The sequence below is a fragment of the Mesoplodon densirostris genome, chromosome 7 (assembly GCF_025265405.1).
Source record: "Mesoplodon densirostris isolate mMesDen1 chromosome 7, mMesDen1 primary haplotype, whole genome shotgun sequence".
Taxonomy (NCBI): domain Eukaryota; kingdom Metazoa; phylum Chordata; class Mammalia; order Artiodactyla; family Ziphiidae; genus Mesoplodon; species Mesoplodon densirostris.
The window spans coordinates 67480995-67505431 of NC_082667.1; the positions used below are offsets into that span (position 1 = coordinate 67480995).

General features: G+C 36.1%; 1 protein-coding gene across 2 annotated transcripts in view; it reads left to right on the top strand.

Moving 5' to 3' along the window:
• Positions 1–24437, top strand: part of USP47 (ubiquitin specific peptidase 47) — a 129553-nt gene that overhangs the window by 33680 nt on the left and 71436 nt on the right. Inside the window, exons 2-3 of one of the 2 annotated variants that reach the window (XM_060102928.1) lie at positions 14816–14875; positions 20883–21086. In XM_060102928.1, coding sequence (XP_059958911.1) covers positions 14816–14875; positions 20883–21086 — 264 coding nt within the window. The remainder of the gene's footprint in view (positions 1–14815; positions 14876–20882; positions 21087–24437) is intronic. The other variant, XM_060102929.1, reaches the window with a different exon arrangement.

Genomic DNA, 24437 nt, shown 5'->3' on the forward strand with positions numbered 1-24437 from the left:
GCAATCCTCTTTCAGTCTCTAGGAGAAGAGAGGTGGAAGAGTAGTAGGACAGGCAGATGTATTATTTTTAAATTAAACTTTTAATTTTGAGTTAGTTAAAATTTCATCTGTAGTTCTGAGAAATAAAAAAGAGACATCATGTACTCTTTACCCAGTTCCCCCTAATGGCAACATCATGTAAACTATAGTACAATATAACAATCAAGGTATTGGCATTGATACAGTCAAGATACAGAACATTTTCATCTCCCCAAGGATCTCTCATGTTGCCCTTTTATAACTACACTCACTTTCCTCCCACTCCCAGCCCCTCTTTGATTCCTGGCAATCACTTAGCTGTTTTCCATTTCTATGTTTGGTCATTTCAAAAATGTTGTATAAATGGAATCTTACTGTGTGCAACCTTTTGGACTTGGCCTTTTATACTTAATATATAATTCTCTGGAGGCTTCTTTGGATGTCCCATGTATCAACAGTTTGTTCCTTCGCTTATTAATGTCCTTGGTATGGATGTACCACAGTTTGTTTCCATTCACCTGTTGAAGGACCTCTGGATTATTTGCAGTTTTTGGATATTATGAGTAAAGCTACTATAAAATTCATGTATAGGTTTTTGTGTGAACATAATTCTTCATTTCTCTGTGATAACTGTTGAATAGTACAGTTGCTGGGTTGTGTGGTAGTTGCATATTTAGTTTTTTTCAGAAATTACCAAATGGTTTTCTAGAGTAGCTGTACCATTTTACTTCCCAGCAGGAAATTATGAGAGATCCAATTTTTCTGCATCCTTGTCAGCATTTGGTGTTGCCACTATTTTTAATTTTAGCCATTCTGATAGGTGTGTGGTCATATCTCATTGTGGTTTAATTTGTATTTATCTAATGGCTAATGATGTTGACCATCTTTTTGTGTGTTTACTTGTCATCTGTTTTCTTCATTGAAATGTGTCTCATGATTTTTGCCTGTGTTCTAATTATATTGTTGCTTTTTTATTGTTAGGTGTTCAGAGTTCTTTACAGTATAGTCTAGATACTAGTCCTTTGTCTATTATGTGGTTTGAAGTATTTTCTTCCAGTTAATAGCTTGTCTTTTCATTCTTTTTTTTTTTTTTTTCTTGTGGGATTTTTAGTTCCCTGACCAGGGATTGAACCTTGGCCCTTGGCAATGAGAGTGCTGAGTCCTAACCACTGGACCGCCAGGGAATTCCCTGTCTTTTCTTTCTTAACAGGGTCTTTGCAAAATAGATATTTCAATTTTGATTACGTCCAGTTTATCAATTTTTCTGTTTGTAAATCATGCTTTTGGTATCAAGTCTGAGAACTCTGCCTATCCTTAGCTCTAGAAGATTTTTTCCTATGTTTTTTTCTAAAAGTTTTATAGGTTTACATTTTTCATTTAAGTTCATGATCTATATTCAGTTACTTTTTGTATAAGGTGAGAGACTTGTCCAGGTCCAGGATTATTATTATTTTTTGCCTATGGATGTCCAATTATTCCAGCACCATTTGTTGAAAAGACACTCTTTCCTCCATTGAGTTGCTTTTACACCTAGTCAGAAATCAGTTGGGCATATCTGTGTGGCTCTCTATTGTGTTCCATTGATCTCTATGTCTGTCCCTCTACCAATACCACACAGTCTTGATTACTGTAGCTATATAATAAGTCTCGAAATTGAGTAGACAGAGTCCTCTCACTTTATCTTTTTAGTTATTCTAGTTCCTTTGCCTTTCCATATAAGTTTCAGAATATTCTTGTCTATATCTTCAAAAAATCTTGCTGGGATTTTGATAAGACTTGCTTTAAAAACTGTATTTTTGTTTGGGAAGAATTGACATCTTTACTATGTTGAGTCTTCCAATGTAGGAACACATTATGTTGCTTTATTTATTTAGATCTTCTGTTGTCCTATCATGAGCAGAGAATATACTCTATTTGATTGTAGTTCTTCTAAATGTGTTAAAATTTGTTTTATGACCTGGGATATGGCCTGTCTTGGAATATGTTCCAAGTGCATCTGGACAGAATGTATATTCTGTCCCTTTACAAATGTTAATTAGGTTCTGTTGGTTGATGGTATTGTTGTTTTTTTCTGTGTCCTTGCTTATTTTCTGTTTAGTTGTTGTAGCAATTGTTGAGAGAGTTGTTGGAGTCTCCTAATTATTGTAGAGTTATTTTATTATTTTAGTTTTACCGGTTCTGGCTTCACAAATTTTGCAGCTCTGTTTGGTTCATACAAATTTAGGATTGCTATGCCTTCTTAGTGGATGGGCCCTTTAATCATTATATGTTCCTCTCTATCTCTGGTAATTTTCTTTGTTCTGAAGTCTACTTTAACTGATATTAATTTTTAAAATTAACTCTTGCTTTCTTTGATTGATGTTTGCATGGTACGTTTTTTCCCTTTTTTACTTTCATACTAAATATTTTACAGGAAATATATATCTTATATGTAAATTTATTTTAAAGTGTTTTATGTATATCATGTATTTGACATAGTATGTATTCTATATGGGTGTACATCTTTGTGTGTGTAGGTGTGTGTGTCTGAGTTTCTTAGAGACAGCATATAGTTTTAATTTACCCTCCCAAATCTCTTTTAGTTGGTGTGATTAGGTCATTTATATTTAATGTAATGACTAACATGTTAGAGCATAAGCCTTCCATTTTATTTTGTTTTCTGTTTATTTTCTGTTTTTCATTTTGCTATTATCTTTCACTTGCCTTCCTTTGTGTTATTTGAATATTTTTTAAAATTTTGTTTTGATTTTTCCATACTGATTTTGATCATATTCTCTTGTAATAGCTTTTTTAGTGGTTCTTCTGTGTATATACAAGTTTATCACAGTCTACTGGTGTCATTATTTTATCAGTTTAATTGAAATATAGAAACATTACCTCCCTTTATGTCTTGTTACCCTCCCCTGTCTACAATATAATTGAATTAAATACTTCCTCTACATACATTTATAACCACATCAAGCAGTCTCTTAAGTTGTGCTTCAACTGTCAAACATTTAATAAAAACTGAAGAGGAGGGCTTCCCTGGTGGCACAGTGGTTGAGAGTCTGCCTGCCGATGCAGGGGACACGGGTTCGTGCTCCGGTCCGGGAAGATCCCACATGCCACGGAGCGGCTGGGCCCGTGAGCCATGGCCGCTGGGCCTGCGCGTCCAGAGCCTGTGCTCTGCAACGGGAGAGGCCACAACAGTGAGAGGCCCATGTACCGCAAAAAAAAAAAAAACTAAAGAGGAGAAGGAAAATGTATTCTATTTAGCCATATTTTGTTAACTGTGTTCTTTTTTCTTTCCTGATGTTCTAAGGTTCCCCTTTAATCATTTCCTTTTTTGTTTAGAGAATTTCCTTTAGCCATTCCTTTAGGGTATTTCTACTGGAGACAAAGTCTTTTAGTTTTCCTTTATCTGAGCATGTCTTGAATTCTGCTTGGTTACAGAAGCAATTTCTGGGTCATTCTTAAAGGACATTTTTCTGGTTATAGGCTCTTGGGTTAACAGTTATTTTCTGTGAGCACCTGAAAAATATTGTGCAACTTCCTTCCGGCCTCCTTGGTTTCTGATAAGAAAGTTGTCCCACTTTTCTGTTCTCTGTGTGTGTATATGGTTTTTTCCTCTCTTTGTCTCATTTGTGATAGTTTCTATTGCTGTGTCTTCAAGTGGTTTATATAATCTTTTGTTCAGTGGTACCTAATCTGTTAATCCCATCCATTCTGTGTTTCATCTCAGATATTGTACTTTTCATCTTTAGAAATTTGAGTTGGATCTTTTTTTAAATTTCCTTTTTCTATAATTGAGTTTATTAATCTTTTCTTTCATAGCGTTTAGTGTTCAAATCATGCTTTTTTATAATTGAATATTTATTTTGGGTATAGTTGATTTACAATGTTATGTTAGTTTCAGGTGTACAGCAGAGTGGTTCAGTTATACATATACATATATCCATTCTTTTTCAGATTTTTTTCCCATATAGGTTATTATAGAACATTGAGTAGAGTTCCCTGTGCTATACAGTAGATCCTTGTTGATTACCTATTTTATATATGGTAGTGTATATATGTTAATCCCAGACTCCTAATTTATCTCTCCCCACCCCCTTTCCCCTTTGGTAAACATAAATTTATCTTCCAAGTCTGTGAGTCTATTTTTTTTTTTTTTGCGGTACACGGGCCTCTCACTGTTGTGGCCTCTACCGTTGTGGAGCACAGGCTCCAGACGCGCAGGCTCAGCGGCCATGGCTCATGGGCCCAGCCGCTCCGCAGCACGTGGGATCTTCCCAGACCGGGGCATGAACCCGTGTCCCCTGCATTGGCAGGCGGACTCTCAACCACTGCGCCACCAGGGAAGCCCCGTGAGTCTATTTTGTAAATAAGTTCATTTGTATCATTTTTGTAGATTCCAGCTATAAGTGATATCATGATATTTGTCTCTCTCTGTCTGACTTACTTCACTTAGTATGATAATCTCTAGATCCATACATGTTGCTGCAAATGGCATTATTTCATTCTTTTTTATGGCTGAGTAATAGTCCATCGTGTGTATATACCACATCTTCTTTATCCGTTCATCGATGGACATTTACATTGCTTCTGTGTCTTGACTGTTGTAAACAGTGCTGCAATGAACATTGGGGAGCATGTATTTTTTGGAATTATGGTTTTCTCCAGATAGATGCCCAGGAGTGGGATTGCTGCATTATATGGTAGTTCTGTTTTCAGTTTTTTAAGGAACCTCCATACTGTTCTCCATAGTGGTAGTACCAATTTACATTCCCACCAACAGTGTAGGAGGATTTCCTTTTCTCCACATCCTCTCCACCATTTATTGTTTGTAGACTTTTTGATGATGACCATTCTGACCAGTGTGAGGTGACACCTCATTGTAGTTTTGATTTGCATTTCTCTAATAATTAGCGCTGTTGAGCATCTTTTCATGTGCTTTTTGGCCATCTGTATGTCTTCTTTATAGAAATGTCTGTTTAGATCTTATGCCCATTTTTTGATTGCGTTGTTTGTTTTTTTGATATTGAGCTGCATGAGCTGTTTGTATGTTTTGGAGATTAATCCCTTGTCAGTCACACCATTTGCAAATATTTTCTCCCATTCTGTGGGTTGTCTTTTCATTTTGTTTATGGTTTCCTTTGATGTGCAAAAGCTTTTCAGTTTAAATTAAGTCCCATTTGTTTTTATTTCCATTCCTCTACGAGGTGAATTGAAAAAAATCTTGCTGCAATTTACATCAAAGAGTGTTTTGCCTATGTTTTCCTCTAAGAGTTTTATAGAATCTGGTCTTACATTTAGGTCTTTAATTCATTTTGAGTTTATTTTTGTGTATGATGTTGGAGAATGTTCTAACTTCATTCTTTTACCTGTAGCTATCCAGTTTTCCCAGTACTACTTATTGAAGAGACTGTGTTTTCTCCATTGTATATTCTTGCCTCCTTTGTCATAGTTTCATGGACCATAGGTGTGTGGGTTTATCTCTGGCCTTTCTATCCTGTTCCATTAATCTACATTTCTGTTTTTGTGCCAGTGCCATACTGTTTTGATTACTGTAGCTTTGTAGTATAGTCTGAAGTCAGGGAGCCTGATTCCTCCAGCTCCATTTTTCTTTTTCAGTATTACTTTGGCTATTCAGGGTCTTTTGTGTTTCCATACAAATTTAAAAAATTTTTGCTCTAGTTCTGTGAAAAATGCCATTGGTAATTTGATAGGAATTGCATTGAGTCTGTAGATTGCCTTGGGTAGTATAGTCATTTTGATTGATTCTTCCAATCCAGGAGCATGATATATCTCTCCATCTGTTTGTGTCATCTTCAATCTTTTTTCTTCAGCATCTTATAGTTTTCAGAGTACAGGTCTTTTGTCTCGTTAGGTAGGTTTATTCCTAGGTTTTTTATTCTTTACAATGGCAAATGAGATTGTTTCCTGAGTTTCTCTTTCTGATCTTTCATTGTTAGTATATAGAAATGCAAGAGAGATCTATGTATTTAATTTTTTATCCTGCAACTTTCTGAATTGATTGATGAGCTCTAGTAGTTTTCTGTTAGCATCTTTAAGATTTTCTATGTATAGTATCATGTCATCTGGAAACAATGACAGTTTAACTTCTTTTTTTCCAATTTGGATTCCCTTATTTTTATTCTTTGATTGCCATGGCTAGTACTTCCAAAACTATGTTGAATAAAAGTGATGAGAGTGGACATCCTTGTCTTATTCCTGACCTTAGAGGAAATGCTTTCAGCTTTTCACCATTGAGAATGATGTTTGTTGTGGGTTTGTCATATATGGCCTTTATTATGTTGAGGTAGGTTCCCTCCATGCCCACTTTCTGGAGAGTGTTTATCATAAATGGGTGTTGAATTTTGTCAAAGCTTTTTCTGCATCTATTGAAATGATCATATGGCTTTTATTCTTCAATTTGTTAATGTGGTGTACCATACTGATTGCTTTGTGGATAATGAAAGATCCTTGCATCACTGGGATAAATCTCACTTGATCATGGTGTATGATCCTTTGAAGGTATTGTCGGATTCAGTCTGCTAGTATTTTGTTGAGGATTTTTGCATCTATAGTCATCAGTGTTATTGGCTCATAATTTTCTTTTTTTGTGATATCTTTGTTTTTAGTATCAGGGTGATGGTGTCATAGAATGAGCTTGGGAGTGTTGCTTCCTCTGCAAGTTTTTGGAAGAGTTTCAGAAGGGAAGGTGTTAAGTCTTCCCTAAATGCTCAGAATTCCCCTGTGAAGTCATCTGGTCCTGGACTTTTGTTTGTTGGAAGTTCTTTAATCACAATTTCAATTTCAGTAGTTGTGATCGGTCTGTTCATATTTTCTATTTCTTCCTAGTTCAGGTTTGGAAGGTTGTACCTTTCTAAGAATTTGTCCGTTTCTTCCAGGTTATCCATTTTATTGGCATATATTTGCTTGTAGTAGTCTCTTATGATCCTTTATATTTCTGTGGTGTCAGTTGGAACTTCTTTTTCATTTCTAATTTTATTGATTTGAGCCCTCTCCATTTTTTTTCTTGATGAGTCTGGCTAACAGTTTATCAATTTTGTTTATCTTTTCAAATAATCAGCATTTAGTTTCATTGATCTTTTCTATTGTTTTCTTCATCTCTATTTCATTTATTTCTGATCTGATCTTTATGATTTCTTTCCTTCTACTAACTTTGGATTTTGTTTGTTCTTCTTTCTCTAGTTGCTTTAGTTGTAAGTTTAGGCTGTTTATTTGAGATTTTTTCTGTTTCCTGAGGTAAGATTGTATTGCTATACACTTCCCTCTTAAAACTACTTTGGCTGTGTCCCAAAGCTTTTGGATTGTTGTGATTTCATTTTCATTTGTGTCTAGGTATATTTTGGTTTCTTCTTTGATTTCTTCACTGATCCATTAATTGTTTAGTAATATATTGTTTAGCCTCCACGTGTTTGTGTGTTTTTACAGGTTTTTTCTTGTAGTTGATTTCTGATCTCTTAGTGTTGTGGTCCGAAAAGGTGCTTGATATGATTTCATTTTTCTTAAATTTACCAACGTTTGCTTTGTGGCCCACCATGTGATCTATCCTGGAGAATATTCCATGTGCACTTGAGAAGAGTGTGTATTCTGCTGCTTTTGGATGCATTGTTCTATAAATATCAATTAAGTCCATCTGGTCTAATGTGTCATTTAAGGCCTGTGTTTCCATATTGATTTTCTGTCTGGATGATCTGTCCACTGATGTAAGTAGCGGTGTTAAAGTCCCCCATTATTATTGTGTTAGTGTCAATTTCTCCTTTTATGGTTGTTAACATTTGCCTTATGTATTGAGGCACTCCTATGTTGAGAGCATAGATATTTATGATTGTTATATCTTCTTGGGTTGATCCCTGATCATTATGTAGTGTCCTTCTTTTTCTCTTGTAACTGTCTTTATTTTATTTTATTCCATTTTTATTAAAAAAAATTTTTTGTACACATTTAGTTTTATTGTAACAATTTTTTTTTAATTTTTATTGTTGGCTGTGTTGGGTGTTTGTTTCTGTGCATGGGCTTTCTCTAGTTGTGGCAAGCAGGGGCTACTCTTCATCACAGTGCGTAGGCTTCTCATTGCGGTAACTTCTCTTGTTGCAGAGCATGGGCTCTAGGCGCACAGGCTTCAGTAGTTGCAGCACGTGGGCTCAGTAGTTGTGGCGCACGGGCTCTAGGGCAACGAGCTTCAGTTGTTGTGGTGCGCGGGCTTAGTAGTTGTGGCTCATGGGCTCTAGAGCACAGGCTCAGTAGTTTCGGTGCATATGCTTAGTTGCTCCGCAACATGTGGGATCTTCCCAGACCAGGAATTGAACCCATGTCCCGTGCATTGGCAGGCAGATTCTTAACCACTGTGCCACCAGGGAAGTCCCATAACAGTCTTTATTTTAGAATCTGTTTTGTCTGATATGAATATTGCTACTTCAGCTTTCTTTTGATTTCCACTTGCATAGGATAACTTTTTCCATTCCTTCACTTTCATTCTATATGTGTCCCTAGATCTGAAGTGAGTCTCTTGTAGACAGCATATACATGGGTCTTGTTTTTGTATCCATTCAGCCAGTCTGTCTTTTGGTTGGAGCATTTAATCCATTTACATTTAAGGTAGTTATCAATATGTATGTTCTTCTTGCCATTTAAAAAAATTATTTAGGATTTGTTTTTGTAGCTCTTTTTTTTTTCATTCCTCTTTTGTTCACTTGTGATTTGATGACTATCTTTAGAGTTGTGTTTGGATTACTTTTTCTTTAAGTGTGTGTATCTAGTGTAGATTTTTGGTTTGCAATTACCCTCAGGTTTTGATATAGCAGTCTCTCTCTATATATATATACAAGGTTGTTTTAAGTTGCTGGTCTCTTAATTTCAAATGCATTTCCAACATCCTGCATTTGTATTCTCATGATTGCTGATTTTTATATAATATTTTTGTGTGGACTGTTTCCTACTTTTCCTGTATGTTTGCCTTTACTGCTGAGCTTTCCCATTTGTAATTATCGTTTTTCTAGTTGTGACCTTTTCTCTTCCACCTAGAGAAGTTCTTTTAACATTTGTTGTAAAGCTGCTTTGGTGGTGCTGAATTCTCTTAGCTTTTGCTTGCCTGATTTTTCCATCAAATTTGAACGAGAGCTTTGCTGGGTAGAGTATTCTTGGTTGTGGGTTTTTCCCTTTAATCATTTTAAATATATCATGCCACTCCCTTCTGGCCTGCAGAGTTTTTGCTGAAAAATCATCTGATAACTGTATGGGGATTCCCTTGTATGTTATTTGTTGCTTTTCCCTTGTTGCTTTTAATGTTTTTTTCTCTTTGTCTTTGATTTTTGTCAACTTGATTAATACGTGTCTTGGCATGTTCTTCCTTGGGTTTATTCTGTATGGGATTGTCTGCACTTCTTGGGGTTGAGTGAGTGGTTCCTTTCCCATGGTAGGGAAGCTTTTGACTATTATCTCTTCAAATATTTTTTCAGGCCCTTTCTGTCTCCTCCTTCTGGGACCCCTATAATGTGAATGTTGATGCATTTAATGTCATCCCAGATATCTCTTAGACTGTCTTCATTTCTTTTCATTCTTTTTTTTTCTTTATTCTTATTTCTTTATTCACACCACAGCTGTGATTTCCACCAGTCTCTCTTCCAGGTCACTTATTCATTCTTCTGTCTCATTTATTCTGCTATTGATTCCTTCTTGTTTATTTTTCATTTCAGTTATTGTACTGTTCATCTCTGTTTGTTCTTTAAATTTTCTAGCTCTTTGTTAAAAATTTATTGTATCTTCTCGGTCTGTGCCTCCATTCTTTTTCCGAGATGTTGAATCATCTTTACTGTCATTACTCTAAATTCTTTTTCAGGCTGATTGCCTACCTCCACTTCACTTAGTTCTTCTGGGGTTTTATCTTTTTCCTTTACCTGTAACATATTTGTCTGCTGTCTTATTTTGTCTAACTTTCTGTGTTTGTGATCTCTGTTTCTCAGGTTGCAGGTTTGTAGTTGTACTTCCTTCTGGTGTTTGCCCCTTGGTGGGTGAGGTTGGTCCAGGGGCTTCTGCAGGCTTCCTGTGGGATGGACTGTAGCTGCCCCCTGGTGAGTGGAGCTGGTTCTTGTCCCTCTGGTGGGCAGGACCATGTCAGGGGGTGTGTTTAGAGGCGGCTGTGCACTTAGGACAGATGTTAGGCAGCCTGTCTGCTGATGGTGGGGCTGTGTTCCCACCATCTTGGTTGTTTGGCCTGATGTGTCACAGCACTGGAGACTGCAGGCTGTTTGGAGGGGCCAGGTCTCGGTGCCAAAATGACCACCTCCAGAGGAGCTCATGCAGACGTGTATTCTCTGGGGTCTCTGCCAGCAGTGTCCTTGCCCCCACAGTGAGCCACAGCTGAACCCCACCTCCCCAGGAGACCCTCTAAGGCCCGCAGGTAGGTCTGGCCCAGGATCCTATGGAGTCACTGCTTTGCCCTGAGTCCCAGGGCACGTGAAACCTTGAGTGTGCCCTCCAAGAGTGGAGTCTCTGTCTCCCCCAGTTCTGTGCAGCTCAAGCCCCCCCTGACCTTCAAAGCCAAATGCTCTCGAGGCTCCTCCTCCTGATGCCAGACCCCCAGGCTGGGGAGCCTGACGCTGGGCTCATAACTTCACTCCTGTAGGAGAACCTCTGCGATATAATTATTTTTCAGTTTGTGGGTCACCCACCTGGTGGGTATGGGATTTGATTATATCGCAAAAGCCCTCCTCGTATTGCCTCGTTATGGCTTCTTGTCTTTGGATGTAGAATATCTTTTTTGGTAGGTTCCATTCTTTTTTGTCAATGGTTGTTCAGCAGTTAGTTGTGATCTTGGTGTTTTTGTGAGAGGAGGTGAGCTCAAGTCCTTCAACTCTGCCACCTAGTCTCCTCTTGAGTTGAATCTTTAATATATCTTTCATTTATTTCCTTTGCATTCTTTCCTGTACCTTCTTAAAATGTAGAATATAGGTTTTCATTGATTGATTTTTCTCCTCATTATGGGTCATCATTTCCTACTTTGATGCATGCCTGTTTATTTTGGATTGGATGCCAAACACTGAATTTTATGTTGATGGGTGCTGGGTATTTTTTATTTCCATAGATATTCTTGAGCTTTGTTCTCTGACAGTGCTAATTTACTTGTAAACATTTTGATCCTTTTGAGGCTTGCTTTTAAAAAGTGTTGTAAGTTTGATCCAGAATAGCCTTTAGATTAGGCCTAATTTGGTCCCACTACTGAGACAGTACTCTTCTGTATACTCTTATCTGAGCCCCGTGTATTATGAAATTTTTTTTCACTCTGGCTGGTGGGAACTGAAGTGAGCTCCAGGGATTCTTTCCTGTGGTTGTTTCCCCTGCCTCAGGTAGTTTCTTCACATGCATATGCTGATGAGTACTCAGGGAGGACCACTACATATCTCTGGAGCATGCCATTTGCACATCTTTTTTCTCTTCAGTATTCTGCTCTGTAAATTCTAGCTGAATTGACCCACTTGAACTTCTAACCTTATCTTTTCAGCTCAGGAAGATTGCTGAACTTTAACTGGGTTCTCTCTCCCTGCACTGCAGCCTGGAAGGTAGCTTACCTTTTTTGTTTGTTTTCACAGGGATCACTGTCCTGTGTTACCTGTTATTTAATAATATTTAAAAACTATTGTTTCATATATTTCATCTCTTCTTTTTAGTTGTTTAAGGTGGAGAGGGTAAATCCAGTCTGCTATTTCATCTTGGCTCATAATGGAAGTTTTTCGGAGGTAACAATAAACAAGTAAAATATAAACAAATATACCAGGTGGCTATAAGTATACTATGGAGAAACCTGAAGGAGGGGAGATGAAGAGGACTGCAATTTTAAATAGAATGGTGAGAAGAGGACCTGTTTGAGAAACTAGCTATTTTGGTTATTTGTTGCTTTATAATAGCCTACCCCCACACTTAATGACTTTTGCTCATGGATGTGCAATTTGGGCCAAGCTGAAGAGAGACAGCTTGTTCTGCTCTGCTAGGCGTCAGTTGGGGCATCTGAAAGGCTGGGGTCTGGAATCATCTGAATACTTCCTCACATGTATGGTTGTTGATGCTGGTTGCCAGATGGGATCTCAGTTGGGTTGTGGCTAGAACATCTACACACGACCTTTCCATGTGGCTGCTTGCCTCCTATACAGCATAATGGCCAGGTTCTAAGGGTGAGCATCTGAAAGAGAGCCAGGAAGAAGCTGTGTTGCCTTTTCTATTTTCTAGCCCAGCCTTGAAAGTAATGTTATGTATCACAGGAAGTCACTGAGGCAGGCCCATATTAAAAGGGACTGGACTTAGACTCCTAATCTTGCTGGGAGGCATGTCAAAGAATTTGTGGACACATTTTAAAGCCATCACAATGATACTTGACAAAAGAAGGTAAGGATATCTAAAGGAAGAGCATCCCAGGTACAGTGTACAGAAATGCAAAGACTCTGAGGCTGGTGGATACCTGATGATTTAGATTTGTTTATTTTGAATTTCCCCTGTACAGTGTCATCTCCTTGAGGGCAAGGGCTTTTGTTCACTGCTATTTTCTCAGCACCTAAAACAGTGTTTGACAGATAGTTGTAGTTTAATTCTTATTTGTGGAAGAGATAGTGTATTGGCAGCAGGTATCAAAAAAATCCTAAAAATGAGTACATAACCTTTGATCTAGAATTCTTTCTTTAGGAAATAAACTTTAGGGGAAAAATTGTACAAATAAGCAAAGCTTTAGTGAAAATTTGAAGGTGTCTAAATGCCCATTAATAGATTAGTTAAATAAATTATGTTTTGCCTATATAATGGAACACTGCAATTTTTTTTTTTTTTTTTTTTTTTTTTTTTTGCGGTACGCGGGCCTCTCACTGTTGTGGCCTCTCCCATTGCAGAGCACAGGCTCCGGACGCGCAGGCTCAGCGGCCACGGCTCACGGGCCCAGCCGCTCTGCGGCATGTGGCATCTTCCCGGACCGGGGCACGAATCCGTGTCCCCTGCATCGGCAGGCGGACTCTCAACCAATGCGCCGCCAGGGAAGCCCGAACGCTGCAATTTTTAAGCTAAATGTTTTGACCCAGAAAGATGAGTGAGTGTTGAGGGAAAAGGAGCAGAATTCAAACGATGGTGTTCGGAATGATCTTTTTTGGTTAATAATCTTTATGTAATATGTGCATAAAATGGAGAGGGATCTAATAGGATGTATATCAAATTTTTAATAATTGCTATAGGAGTTATTTTAGACTTGCTTGTCAAAAAATATGTATTACCATTATAATAGAAATACATTTCTGTTATAAAAGCAAATGAGGTAAAATTTTTTAATTGATATAGAATAGTATCTAAGCTACTGTGAGTGATAAAAAGCACCTTTTAAAACAATATGTTGGTTTCTTTTTATTAATTAAAGAAGGTGGAGGAAAACAAAATTTGTACAGAAGAAGTGTGGGATGTAAAATCAAGATTTTTCAAGAGATTATCTCTTGATTATAGGTTATCCTTATTTCCTTTTATATATTTCTGTATTTTCTTGATTTGCTAAAATAAGCTTCTTTAAAAATAAGGAAGAGATATTAAAAGAAAATAGCTGTAGGGAGTAATGTTAAGCGGCTTTACTTTAATAGTATTTATAATGTGAAAAATCTAAATTTATAAGGTAGCAAAATCGGGGATCTTTTGGTTTCCTTGCAGAGTTCCTTTAATGGTCTCAAAATAGTGACTTAGAAAGAGAAAGACAAATACTATATGATTTACTTATATGTGGAATCTGAAAAACTGAACTCTTATCAACACAGAACAGATGGGTGGTTGCCAGAGATGGGGGATGGGAGTTGTGTAAATAGGTGAAGGTGGTCAAAAGGTACAAACTTCCAGTTATAAGATAAATAAGTTCTGAATGTAATATACAGTGTGATGACTATAGTTAACAATACTGTATTGTATATCTGAAAATTGCTAAGGGAATAGAACTTAAAAGTTATTATTACAAGGACAAAAAATTTGTAACTGTGAGATGATGGATGTTAACTAAACTTATTGTAGTAATTAATCATTTTTCAGTATATACATATATCAAATCATTATGTTGTACACCTTAAAACTGTTACAGAGTTATATGTTAATTATATCTCAATAAAACTAGGAAAATATGACTTAGAACATTTTATTTATACACAATTCTGAAGCTGCTACTCTTTGTTAAAATGTGGTTGTTTTCCATGTTAATATTATTTTTTATCACCATAACGTAGGTTTTCAGTAACCTTACAAGAGTAATTGAGGGGCTTCCCTGGTGGCGCAGTGGTTAAGAATCTGCCTGCCAATGCAGGGGATACAGGTTTAAGCCCTGGTCCGGGAAGATCCCACATGCCATGGAGCAGCTAAGCCCGTGCGCCAAAACTACTGAGCCTGTGCTCTAGAGCCCGCGTGCCACAACAACTGAAGCCCGCGTGCCTAGAGCCCGTGCTCTGCAACAAGAGAAGCCACCACAATGAGAAGCCCGCATACCACAACGAAGAGTAGCCCCCACTTGCCACAACTAGAGAAAGCCCGCGTGCAGCAACAAAGACCCAATGCAGTCAAAAATAAATAAATAAAATAAATAAATTTATTTTTTTAAAAAAGAGTAATTGAGGCCTAAGATTAAAACTACAAATATAATTTATGAATGAAATCTTAGATGATATAATAATACTTTAATTCATACATACTTTGTTGCAAAAAATGTTTTTAGATTAATTGTTCTCATTTCACTGTCTTACCTCTTTATTTTAAAGAAATAATTTGTAATTCATTTTGTTCTTACACACCATAGGATGTGTTTTGGAGATGCAGACAAAATATCTTTGATGAAATGAAGAAGAAATTTTTACAGGTAGACTGCTGATGTAATTGCTTTAGTGTGATAATCAGCAGAGCAAGTAACAGCATGTTAGTATTTTTATTTAATAACAAGGCATGTCTTAAGTTTTATGCTTGTTTGGCTCTTTTATTTCTACCTGATTTTATTTATTTTTCATTTTGTTTATTTATTTATTTTACCTGATTTTAATAATAAGAAAGTCACCTTAAATGAATATATGTCTGATAGTACCTTGTCTTTAACAAGTGAATGAGGTGGAAAACTGATATAAAAACTATAGAACCTTTAGTTTTGACTTTTGGGTATAATAGTTGTCTGTTTTTTACAGATGTATTTATTTTCTGAAATATTAATAGTGCTGGGATTAAGTTAATAATTTACAGAGTCAAAACCCAGACATCTTATTTGAAGAATTAAATAGAACTGTTACCTTCCTGACAGCCTGTACGCACTACAAACCTAAACATTCCTGTGATGTAGCATCCCATTCTAACCTTTACTTAATACCTCACTTTCCTCAGGTCCCTTTAGCTCTAAGTTCAAGGTTCTTTATTTAATCTCTTCTGTCCTCTTCAAGTGATCTCTGGCAAGAGGCCACATAGAAAAATATCATGTAACATTTTAGGGTTTGCTGGGGGAGTTGGAGTGGAGTGGAGGGAGGATCTTAAAAATAAAATAATCTTTTTCTCATGTAAGTTAAGACTCCCAGCACTACCCCAGGAATTGTTACTTGTTAAGGTAAAAGTGCACCGTCTGAATGAGGCTGATAAATTTAATAAACTTTAGTGAGCAAAAATATTTATACCATCAATTTTTTTTTTTAGTCTGTGGCAGTGTATTAGCCATGAACTGTGGATACCCAGAAGGGTAATGCTCTAAGGCTTAATTTCTTAGCTCATAGCAGTTTCTTTATCAAGTAGTAGATAAAATGGACTCTGTGTGTGTGTGTGTGTGTGTGTGTGCGTGCGTGCATTTTTAAGTTTGCAACCGTAGTATTATTATTTGTAATAACACTGAAAGGAAGAAAGTCTTGAGAGAAAATGGGTTGACTATTAAATTTAGAGGTAAAGAGGTCCCTTTGTAATGTTTTTAAATTATTCATATTAATTTTTTTCTTAGAAAAATCTTAATCTTGTTAACTTTGAATTGTGTTTGATACTGTTTTCTGCATGCTAATGCCATTCTAGATATATGCATTAATTACACACCTTGTTTTGTGTTTTTTAATAAGAAACATGAAGTATTTTTTTTTTTTTTTTTTTTTTTTTTTTGCGGTATGCAGGCCTCTCACTGTTGTGGCCTCTCCCGTTGCGGAGCACAGGCTCCGGACGCGCAGGCTCAGCGGCCATAGCCCACGGGCCCAGCCGCTCCGCGGCATATGGGATCCTCCCGGACCGGGGCACGAACCCGTATCCCCTGCATCGGCAGGCGGACTCTCAACCACTGCGCCACCAGGGAGGCCCTGAAGTATTTTTTTATGAAACAAAAATAATGATGTTAACTTGAGAGAACTCAGATTTGAACTTAGAACTGTTCGGAATGCCAAGAATAGAAGACAAGATGACTTGAGAGGCTCTGAGACTCCTTAGACAGAACCATCTGTGTTGACCACTTCTAGATGTTCCTATGGTGACCGTATCTTTGGAAGAAATATATGTTTTCAGTGTTTTTATACCACTATGTTTTACTTTTTGTAAATAAGACTATCATTTTTATTTGTTTTGTTTTTTCAAGGATTCTTTTTTCAGACTTTGCTGGGAAATCTGGCTTTGTTTCTGCATAGAGCACAAAGACAGAACACTCTCTTAGCATATAGTGTTAATGTAACTACTGTTGACTTTACCCTTTTTCTCACAAGTGTAATATTGCTATGAGTTGCCCACCAAATAAGTAGTTTTGATTTTATACTTTGTACCTTTTTTGTAATTGGCCAGATTTTCTGTGTAGGGAACTTCGTGCCCTTCTAATAGCTCACCTAATATAGATGAAATGTTTTCCCAAGTGGGACATGCTTTAGGCTTTTCTATAACTTTGCATTTGTTTTTTCTTACCTGTTTTCTCCTATTCATTATAGAACTTTTACTGACTCAAAAATTGTGCTCCCTTCCCTAAATTATGATGTGTCTTCAGATGCTTTACCTTAATGTTGGGTGTAGTGCTTAAATGGAACCCCTGCCACCAACCACCATCACGAATACCACCATCACCACATTCTTCCCAACTAGCACTTGCATGTGCTTAAATTTATTTAGGTGTGTTTCTGTTATCTATTACTGTGGAACAGCCTACCCCAAAACTTAGTGGCTTAAAACAACTAGTTTATTTGCTCACAATTCTGTGGGATGGGATTTGGGCAAAGGCTTAGCCAGTCAGTTTTTCTGCTTCACATGGCATCATCTGGGATCATTACTTGGCTGCATTGGCTGGTGACTGGCTTTGGATGGAATGTCCAAGAAGGCTTTTCTTATTAGGTACCCCAGTGCTCCACAAAGTGGCCACTTTCTCTCTGGGTGGATTGTTAGGGTTTTAACACAACATGGTGGTCCCAGGATAAATGGATTTCTTTTGCCTGGCTGGCTTATAAGAGGAACATTCCAAGAGGTGCAAAAGCAGAAGTTTCCTGCTTTAAATCACACAGTATCACTTCTATCACATTCTGTTGGTCCTAGTCGGCCACAAGGCCAGCCCAGATTCATGGGAAGAGAAGAGAAAAAAGAAAAAGAGTGGCAAAGAATTTTTAGCCATCTTTAATTTACCTCAAGATGGTGATTTTTTTGCTTTGGGCATAAGTAGGACCAATCAGGGGTAGAACTCCAAAGAAATTAAGAAGAAAGAGGGCACCCCTATTTTCCCAGTTCTAAGAAATACTTTTTTTACATTTAAGTATTGTGGAAATCTGTATGCTTAGTATAATATTGTAGAACTTCTTTTTCTCTTGAAAAGCTATAATAAAAAGATTGGTACAACCTTATTGATGAAATCTTAAAATTGGAAAAAAATTTTTTTTTCTTATTAGTTCCCAAATTGGGAGGCAGGGGGATGAAAGAAATTTTGCCTCAGTGTAGTTAGTGTGGGCAATCACGATAACAAAAATTCAGATGTAATCTATGGGTGATGGCTATGTAGTAGATTAAATTAGGACTGAAAAATGGGCCAGGAGGTTGAGTATGAAGTAATAAGATTTACACGTGGCTAGCTTAGAACTTTAAAGGTCAGAGTTTTTCATTTGTTTAAATTATCCTAGAATTGAATTCAAGAGTAATATGTGATTGGCCCAGAAATTCTTATAGGAATCTTAAGAAGAAACAGAAGATTGCACAAAGTTTTATATAGGTATTCATCACAAAATTATTTCTAAAGTGTAATAAAGTCTAGCTCAAGAGTCAGTAAAATTAAATTGATGGAGCAAATTATTATTAATCCATGTAATAAAATACTATTCAATTGTTAAAATGATGAGTTAGAAAAAGTTTGACAAGGAAAGGTTACATGATATATTTATAAATAAAGAGGTTTCAAAACAGCATGTATATCTAACTGAAGGTTTGTGTTTAAAAAGTGTGCGTGTATATGTCTGTTTGTGTTTGCGTAGGAAAAATATTTGGAAGAATATAGACCAAAATGTAATAGTTATCTATGTGTTATGAATTACAAATGATTTCCACTTTTTCCTTTATACTCTTCCTATTTTGTTTTTTTTGGCTGCGCTGTGTGGCATGTGGGATCTTAGTTCCCTGACCAGGGATTGAACCCACATGCCTGCATTGGAAGCACAGAGTCTTAACCACTGGACCGCCAGGGAAGTCCCTATACTCTTCCTATTTCAAAAAAAGGAGCAAAATTACTTATGTGCAATGCACAGAAAAGAAAACTATTGTCATTAAAAAGAATAAAAGGCATACATAAGATTAAATTTTGTGTTTACAATAGTACATTTAGCCTTCAGATGAGATTCCATTGGGGATAATATTACCCACATCCGGGTCTGGAAGGAGAGGAGGCTGGAGTACCTGTACCTTGCACTCACTTATTTAAGGAAAGAACCAGGAACTGCTGATGGCCATATGTTACCATATCATCATTCTTATGTATACTGTTATGTCAGCACTTCTGATTTCTGAATTCTTAGGTAGAGTTCTCTTGCTTGGACCGTCAACTTCAGCTTATCTGAAGCTTTAAAATCTGGCAGCTGTAGTGCTTTTCACCTGGAAAACTTGAGTCTGCCTCTGAAGTATACTGTTGAAAGTGTAAAAGCGGATCTTTTGTAGTTGAAATTGATTTAGAGTTTGTCGTTCCTTTATTGTGAACCAGAGTTAAAAAGGGTCCACTTTATGTTTCTCAGTTTGAGATTAAAATGTGTAAAACCATCTATTACAAGTGTTAATATAACACCTTAAGCTTATAGCTGAAGGCTTTTTTGTTCTTTGTTATCCTGTTTATTTTATTAAAAATGTATTCTTTATTTTGTTTTTAAATGGGTTATTATTGGTAATTAAATATTTTGACTTGTCTGAAATATAGTGCTAGCCAATCTTAAACATTATACTTCTTTTATAGCAACTTATTTCTGTTTTAAACTAATTGGATTAACCTTAGTTTAAGTAATCTCTTACAAACCCCAAATTATATATGGCAGAAACAAATTATAATTGTATTACCCTGCCAAACAAACAAAAATACCTTGTGGTGGTCCTGTCTTCAATACAAGTCAATGATAATAACTATTCTCATTTAAAAATGGATAATATAGAAGTAACAAAAGATTGAGGTTAATATTATTGTGTTTTTTTTTAAAAAAGGTGAGAAATACATTCTTGTATACAGTACCAGTTTGTACAGTTCATATTTGTGCAAAGCCTTTTATGGGGATAGCGAGAGGTCCCTCAGATAATGACTGCTGCCCTAGACTTTGAGGGAAAGCAAGAGATTTACATGATCAGATTTGCATATTAAAATACTGTTCTGGATTGAAGGAAGATGAGGTTGGAAGAAGCTATTGCCATGATCTTAAAGTAAGATTCTGATTGCTGCAGGCAGGATTAAAGAGAAAAGGAATAGTTCAAGAGATATTCAGATGATAGAAATGATAGAATTTGGTGATTATGTGAGTTGAAGAAGAGGGAAGAAATGAGGAAGGTGCTTCTCTCTGGTTTCAGCAGCTGGTAGATGATGGTACCATTAATTGAGTTGGGCATTACAGGAGGAGGGAAAGAACTTCTTTCACCAAGGTGCCTGATGTAGCCTACTACTGCTGTGGAAAATAGGAAAAAGAGTCGTGTCCTTCAACAGCTTGAGGGAAGGCATAGCTTCTTTGAGAAAGTCTCCTTTAAAATTTTTTTCTCTGATTTATGTACTAGATAAAAAAGAATGAAAAAAAATGTGACCCTAACTCCCTTCTACATTGGTAATTGAAAAGTATTTTTTCCTTGCTTTCCTTTACCCCTCTGCTGGCTGATCTATTTGGGTAAGCTTGTCAGCTCCTAACACACTGATAAATGGGGCTTTTGGACTTTTGGTCTGTGGGTACAACAAAGTAAAGGTCAGGATGCCTGATTGCTTTTATCCTTTAGTTATGGATTTTGCAATCTTAGACAATCCTCACTGCATTTCTACACAGTTCTCTTTCTGTTTCATCAGGAAACCCAGAAATGCTTGATTTGACTCTGCTAGCATAGTAGTGACACATTTTTAAGGATCAGATTTTGTTATTTTCAACTGAAAATTGCTCAAGTAAACTTGTCTTCATGGGCTTGTTGATCATTGATTTACAGCCTTAAAAGGTGAAAGCAAATATCCACAAGAGCAATGGTTGATTCTTAAATATACCCCAGTTTTTCCAAAACAAACATATATGGTGCTTTATATGTTTGACATATTCATTAGAGTATATTTCAGCCATAAAACAGTAGTATTCACACAGAGAAAATAGTATTTTGTGGGGGTTTTTTTCGTTTAATCATAGAAAACATAATTATATTTTTTCTTTAAAGATAAATCTTATATTTTTTTTAAATTTCAGGTAGAAAACGCTGCTGAAGAACCAAGAGTCTTATGTATAATACAAGATACTACTAATTCAAAGACAGTGAATGAACGGATCACTTTAAATTTACCAGCTTCTACACCTGTCAGAAAGCTCTTTGAAGATGTGGCCAACAAAGTAGGCTACATAAATGGAACCTTTGATTTGGTGTGGGGGAATGGAATCAATTCTGCTGATATGGTAAAACTCTAAACTGAAAGCATCTTCTCTTAAGCTGCTAATAATATTATAGTCATTGTTGTTGTTTTTAATAGTATACTAAATCCTGGAACCCTTCTTAATATTGTAAGCAGGACTATAGAGTCTGTGTGCAACTCGATATTTGGATCCCTCTTCATCACTTTACTTTCATTCTAGATTCAGCATTTGATTATCTTAAAGTTTGTGCAATGTCATTTCATTAGTTTTTTTATTCATGTAAGATGATTATCATAATATTGTGTCATCTATGGAAAATTTTCCAACATTTACTGAATGGGATATTCATTTTAAATAATTAAGTGAAAAAAGCAGGATATAAAATCATATGTATTTTATAATCTAATTTTTGGAAAAGAAGGGAAAATGTATATAGAAAGAAAAAAGTAATAGAAGGACTTACACTCCAATATTAACAGGGATTATGCACCAGATAGAGTGGTAAACACCTGATCAGGAAGGTTGGTGGTATCATGACTTCAGCTTCAAAGACATCACAGTAAAGTTTTAGAGACAGGTATATCAAAAAATAATTACACTAAGATGTTTTAAGTATTATTAAGTATGACTTATTAGTTTGCTGTAAGTGCAAAGAGGAGGCACTGACCAATTTTGCATGGGAGAGTGGCAAAGGGGATTGTTGAGTTGGATCTCATCTGTATTTTAGAATAGTATTCTAAATAGTCTTTTTTCTTTCCTCTCAGTCCAAATTCACCCTGCATACGATTGCTAGAATTATCTTCAGTCATCTTAAATCATAGTACTCCTGTCACCTTCCAGTTTAGAAATCTTTAATGACTGCTCACTGCCCTGATTAAAAGTCATATTCCCTAAGTTAGCATTCAAGACAATTGGTCCTTTAAATCTAATCTTAGCTCTCAGATATTGGAATAATTTATTTTCTTAACACAAAATTTCATACTTCTCTATCTCCATGTTTTTGCTTATGTTACCTCTTCCTCTCCTATACCATTGCTGCTCTTAAAATTTCAGGAAAATACCTTTAAAGGCAAATGAATTGAATGTGTATCCTGATCGTATTTGGAGGGCATAGTTTTAATTGGCTCTGCAGAAGAATAAAAGGTGTTGGGTGTTGCTTGATTTGCCTTTAAAATTGATGATATTTTGCCTTCTATTCCATAATATATTTATGATTTTTTAAAATGTAGAACTAGTGTTTTTAAATGGGAAAAGAATCTGAAAAAGAATAGCTATATGTACAACATATGTATAATCGAATCACTTTGCTGTACACCTGAAACTAACCAACATTGTAAATCAACTATAATATAAAATAAAAAATTTTTTTTAAGTGTACTTACAAAAAAAGAAAACCCTAGTGTTTTAAATTAGCCAACTTTCCCCCTCTGAAATTGGTCAGTAAAATTGGTAGTCCAACAAGTTATACAAAGAGAGATGCTATTTAATCTGAAACTTTGAATATTCTCTTTTACATTACGGTATAACTTCTAGTGTTGCCTCTTTTTCGATTTAAAGGATAGTTCCATACTGTCTGCCCAAGTCCTGTTTATCTCTTACTTTCAAGAAGCCTTACTTGATGTTTCTTCATGCCACTTTAAAAGTAATCTTTCTCTTTGTCCTCCTATTGCACTTTTTATTCTGCTATGCCACTTATAGTCTTTTTATTATAGTTGTTATTCATTTGTGTCTTTCCACTTGATAGAATATATTTTGATGGCTAGGACCTCATAGTATAGTTTTGTATCCTCCAAAGATACTATCCCTAGGCACTCAAAAAGTGTTTGTTAAATTAACATCTGCTATAACACTATGCCAGGATTAACTATTTTTCTTTCTTCAGCTGTGACTGTTCTTAAGTACTTAATTTTTGTGTCTTAATATGCCTACCGTCCATTTCTACAAGTATACTCTTACCTGCTTACTGTACAATGCTGCATGTATGCTTCTTTGAAAACCTAATTCATTTATCTACTCACCATCTCATACACACAGACACACATTTATTGAGGTAAAACCCCTATGTGTTCTAGCTGTATCATCTGATCTTTTATGCCTGAGAGATGCTGAGGGATCTGGTTCCTGCCAGAGAATATAAGGGACCCAAAGATACCTTTCTTCCTTTCAAGTGGCTTCTCTTAGCTTCTGGTTCTCTGTCCTGTTTTTCTCATGGATTTCTAGATGTGATCCAAAGTGAGATTATATGTTTATTTTATTAACACTTATTTTATGCTTACTGTGTACCTAGTATTGTTCTGATACTAGACTTTATACAAATATAACCTCATTTAATCCTTTTAACCACACTATGAGGTAAGTGCTATCACAGCCTCATAGGTGAGGAAACTGAGTCATGGGGAAGTGAAGTAACTTGCGCAGAGTCACACAAATAGCAAGTGGCAGAATCTCTTAGAGTTAATCTTTTTGTCCTTAATACCTGTGCTTTTATATAATGTTCATTTTGTAAGAAATAAAGGCATCTCCATAAAATAAGTCCTTCTAAGGAGATATTCCTCATGTCTTTGAAACATTAAAAACATTTCTTAATGAACAAAATAGTTTTAAAACAAAAGAGCAGGGCATTCATCCCATCCCTCATTTTTCTCAACAGTGGACTGGAATGTTGGGTGAGTATGGCTTAGAGCATGCAGAGCTCTGTCTCTCATCCACCAACTAGAATGTATCAGAATGACAGCCAGGGTTTAAATTGCCTACCAGATAAAAGAGTTAGGTGAAGACTAAACATGTTAGATGTTTAGTTTTCAAAGGAGTGATCACTTCTATCACCCTGGGATCCTCTGAATCCTGGCAGTAGACTTGAAATAGGTATCATTTACTAGGACAGGCTTTTCCTTCGAGGGTCTTTCTGAAGGTGCCCATTTTTTAATGTTACATAATTATTTGGGTTGGGTTGCTTAGTGTGTTTCCTTATGTGGGAATTCTCATTATATTCCTATATCAAAACATGTTTTTACAGTTTTTAGTGATATAAAATAATCTTCAGTTAATTTTCATGAAAACCCATTGAATACTATATTGCATACATTTTAGAGAACATCGAAACAAATGTTTACAATTCTTTTTTTGTGTAGTACTTCAGTTTTTTAGATGTTGGGAAATGTGAACAGCTGGGATACCTGTCAGTATATGCCCTGTCACTGGGCTTAGCCATTCCAGTTCCTGAATAGATGAGTTAATTCCAAGCCTAGATTAACAGAATTTATCAGAATCTTCATTAAAAAAAATACTGTTTAAGCCCAATAATTGTAGATATGTGTCTATTTACATATTGCTTGTTTTATTATTATAATTAATGTTTCTCATAATCTGAGATATCTTATTTTATGCCTGTAG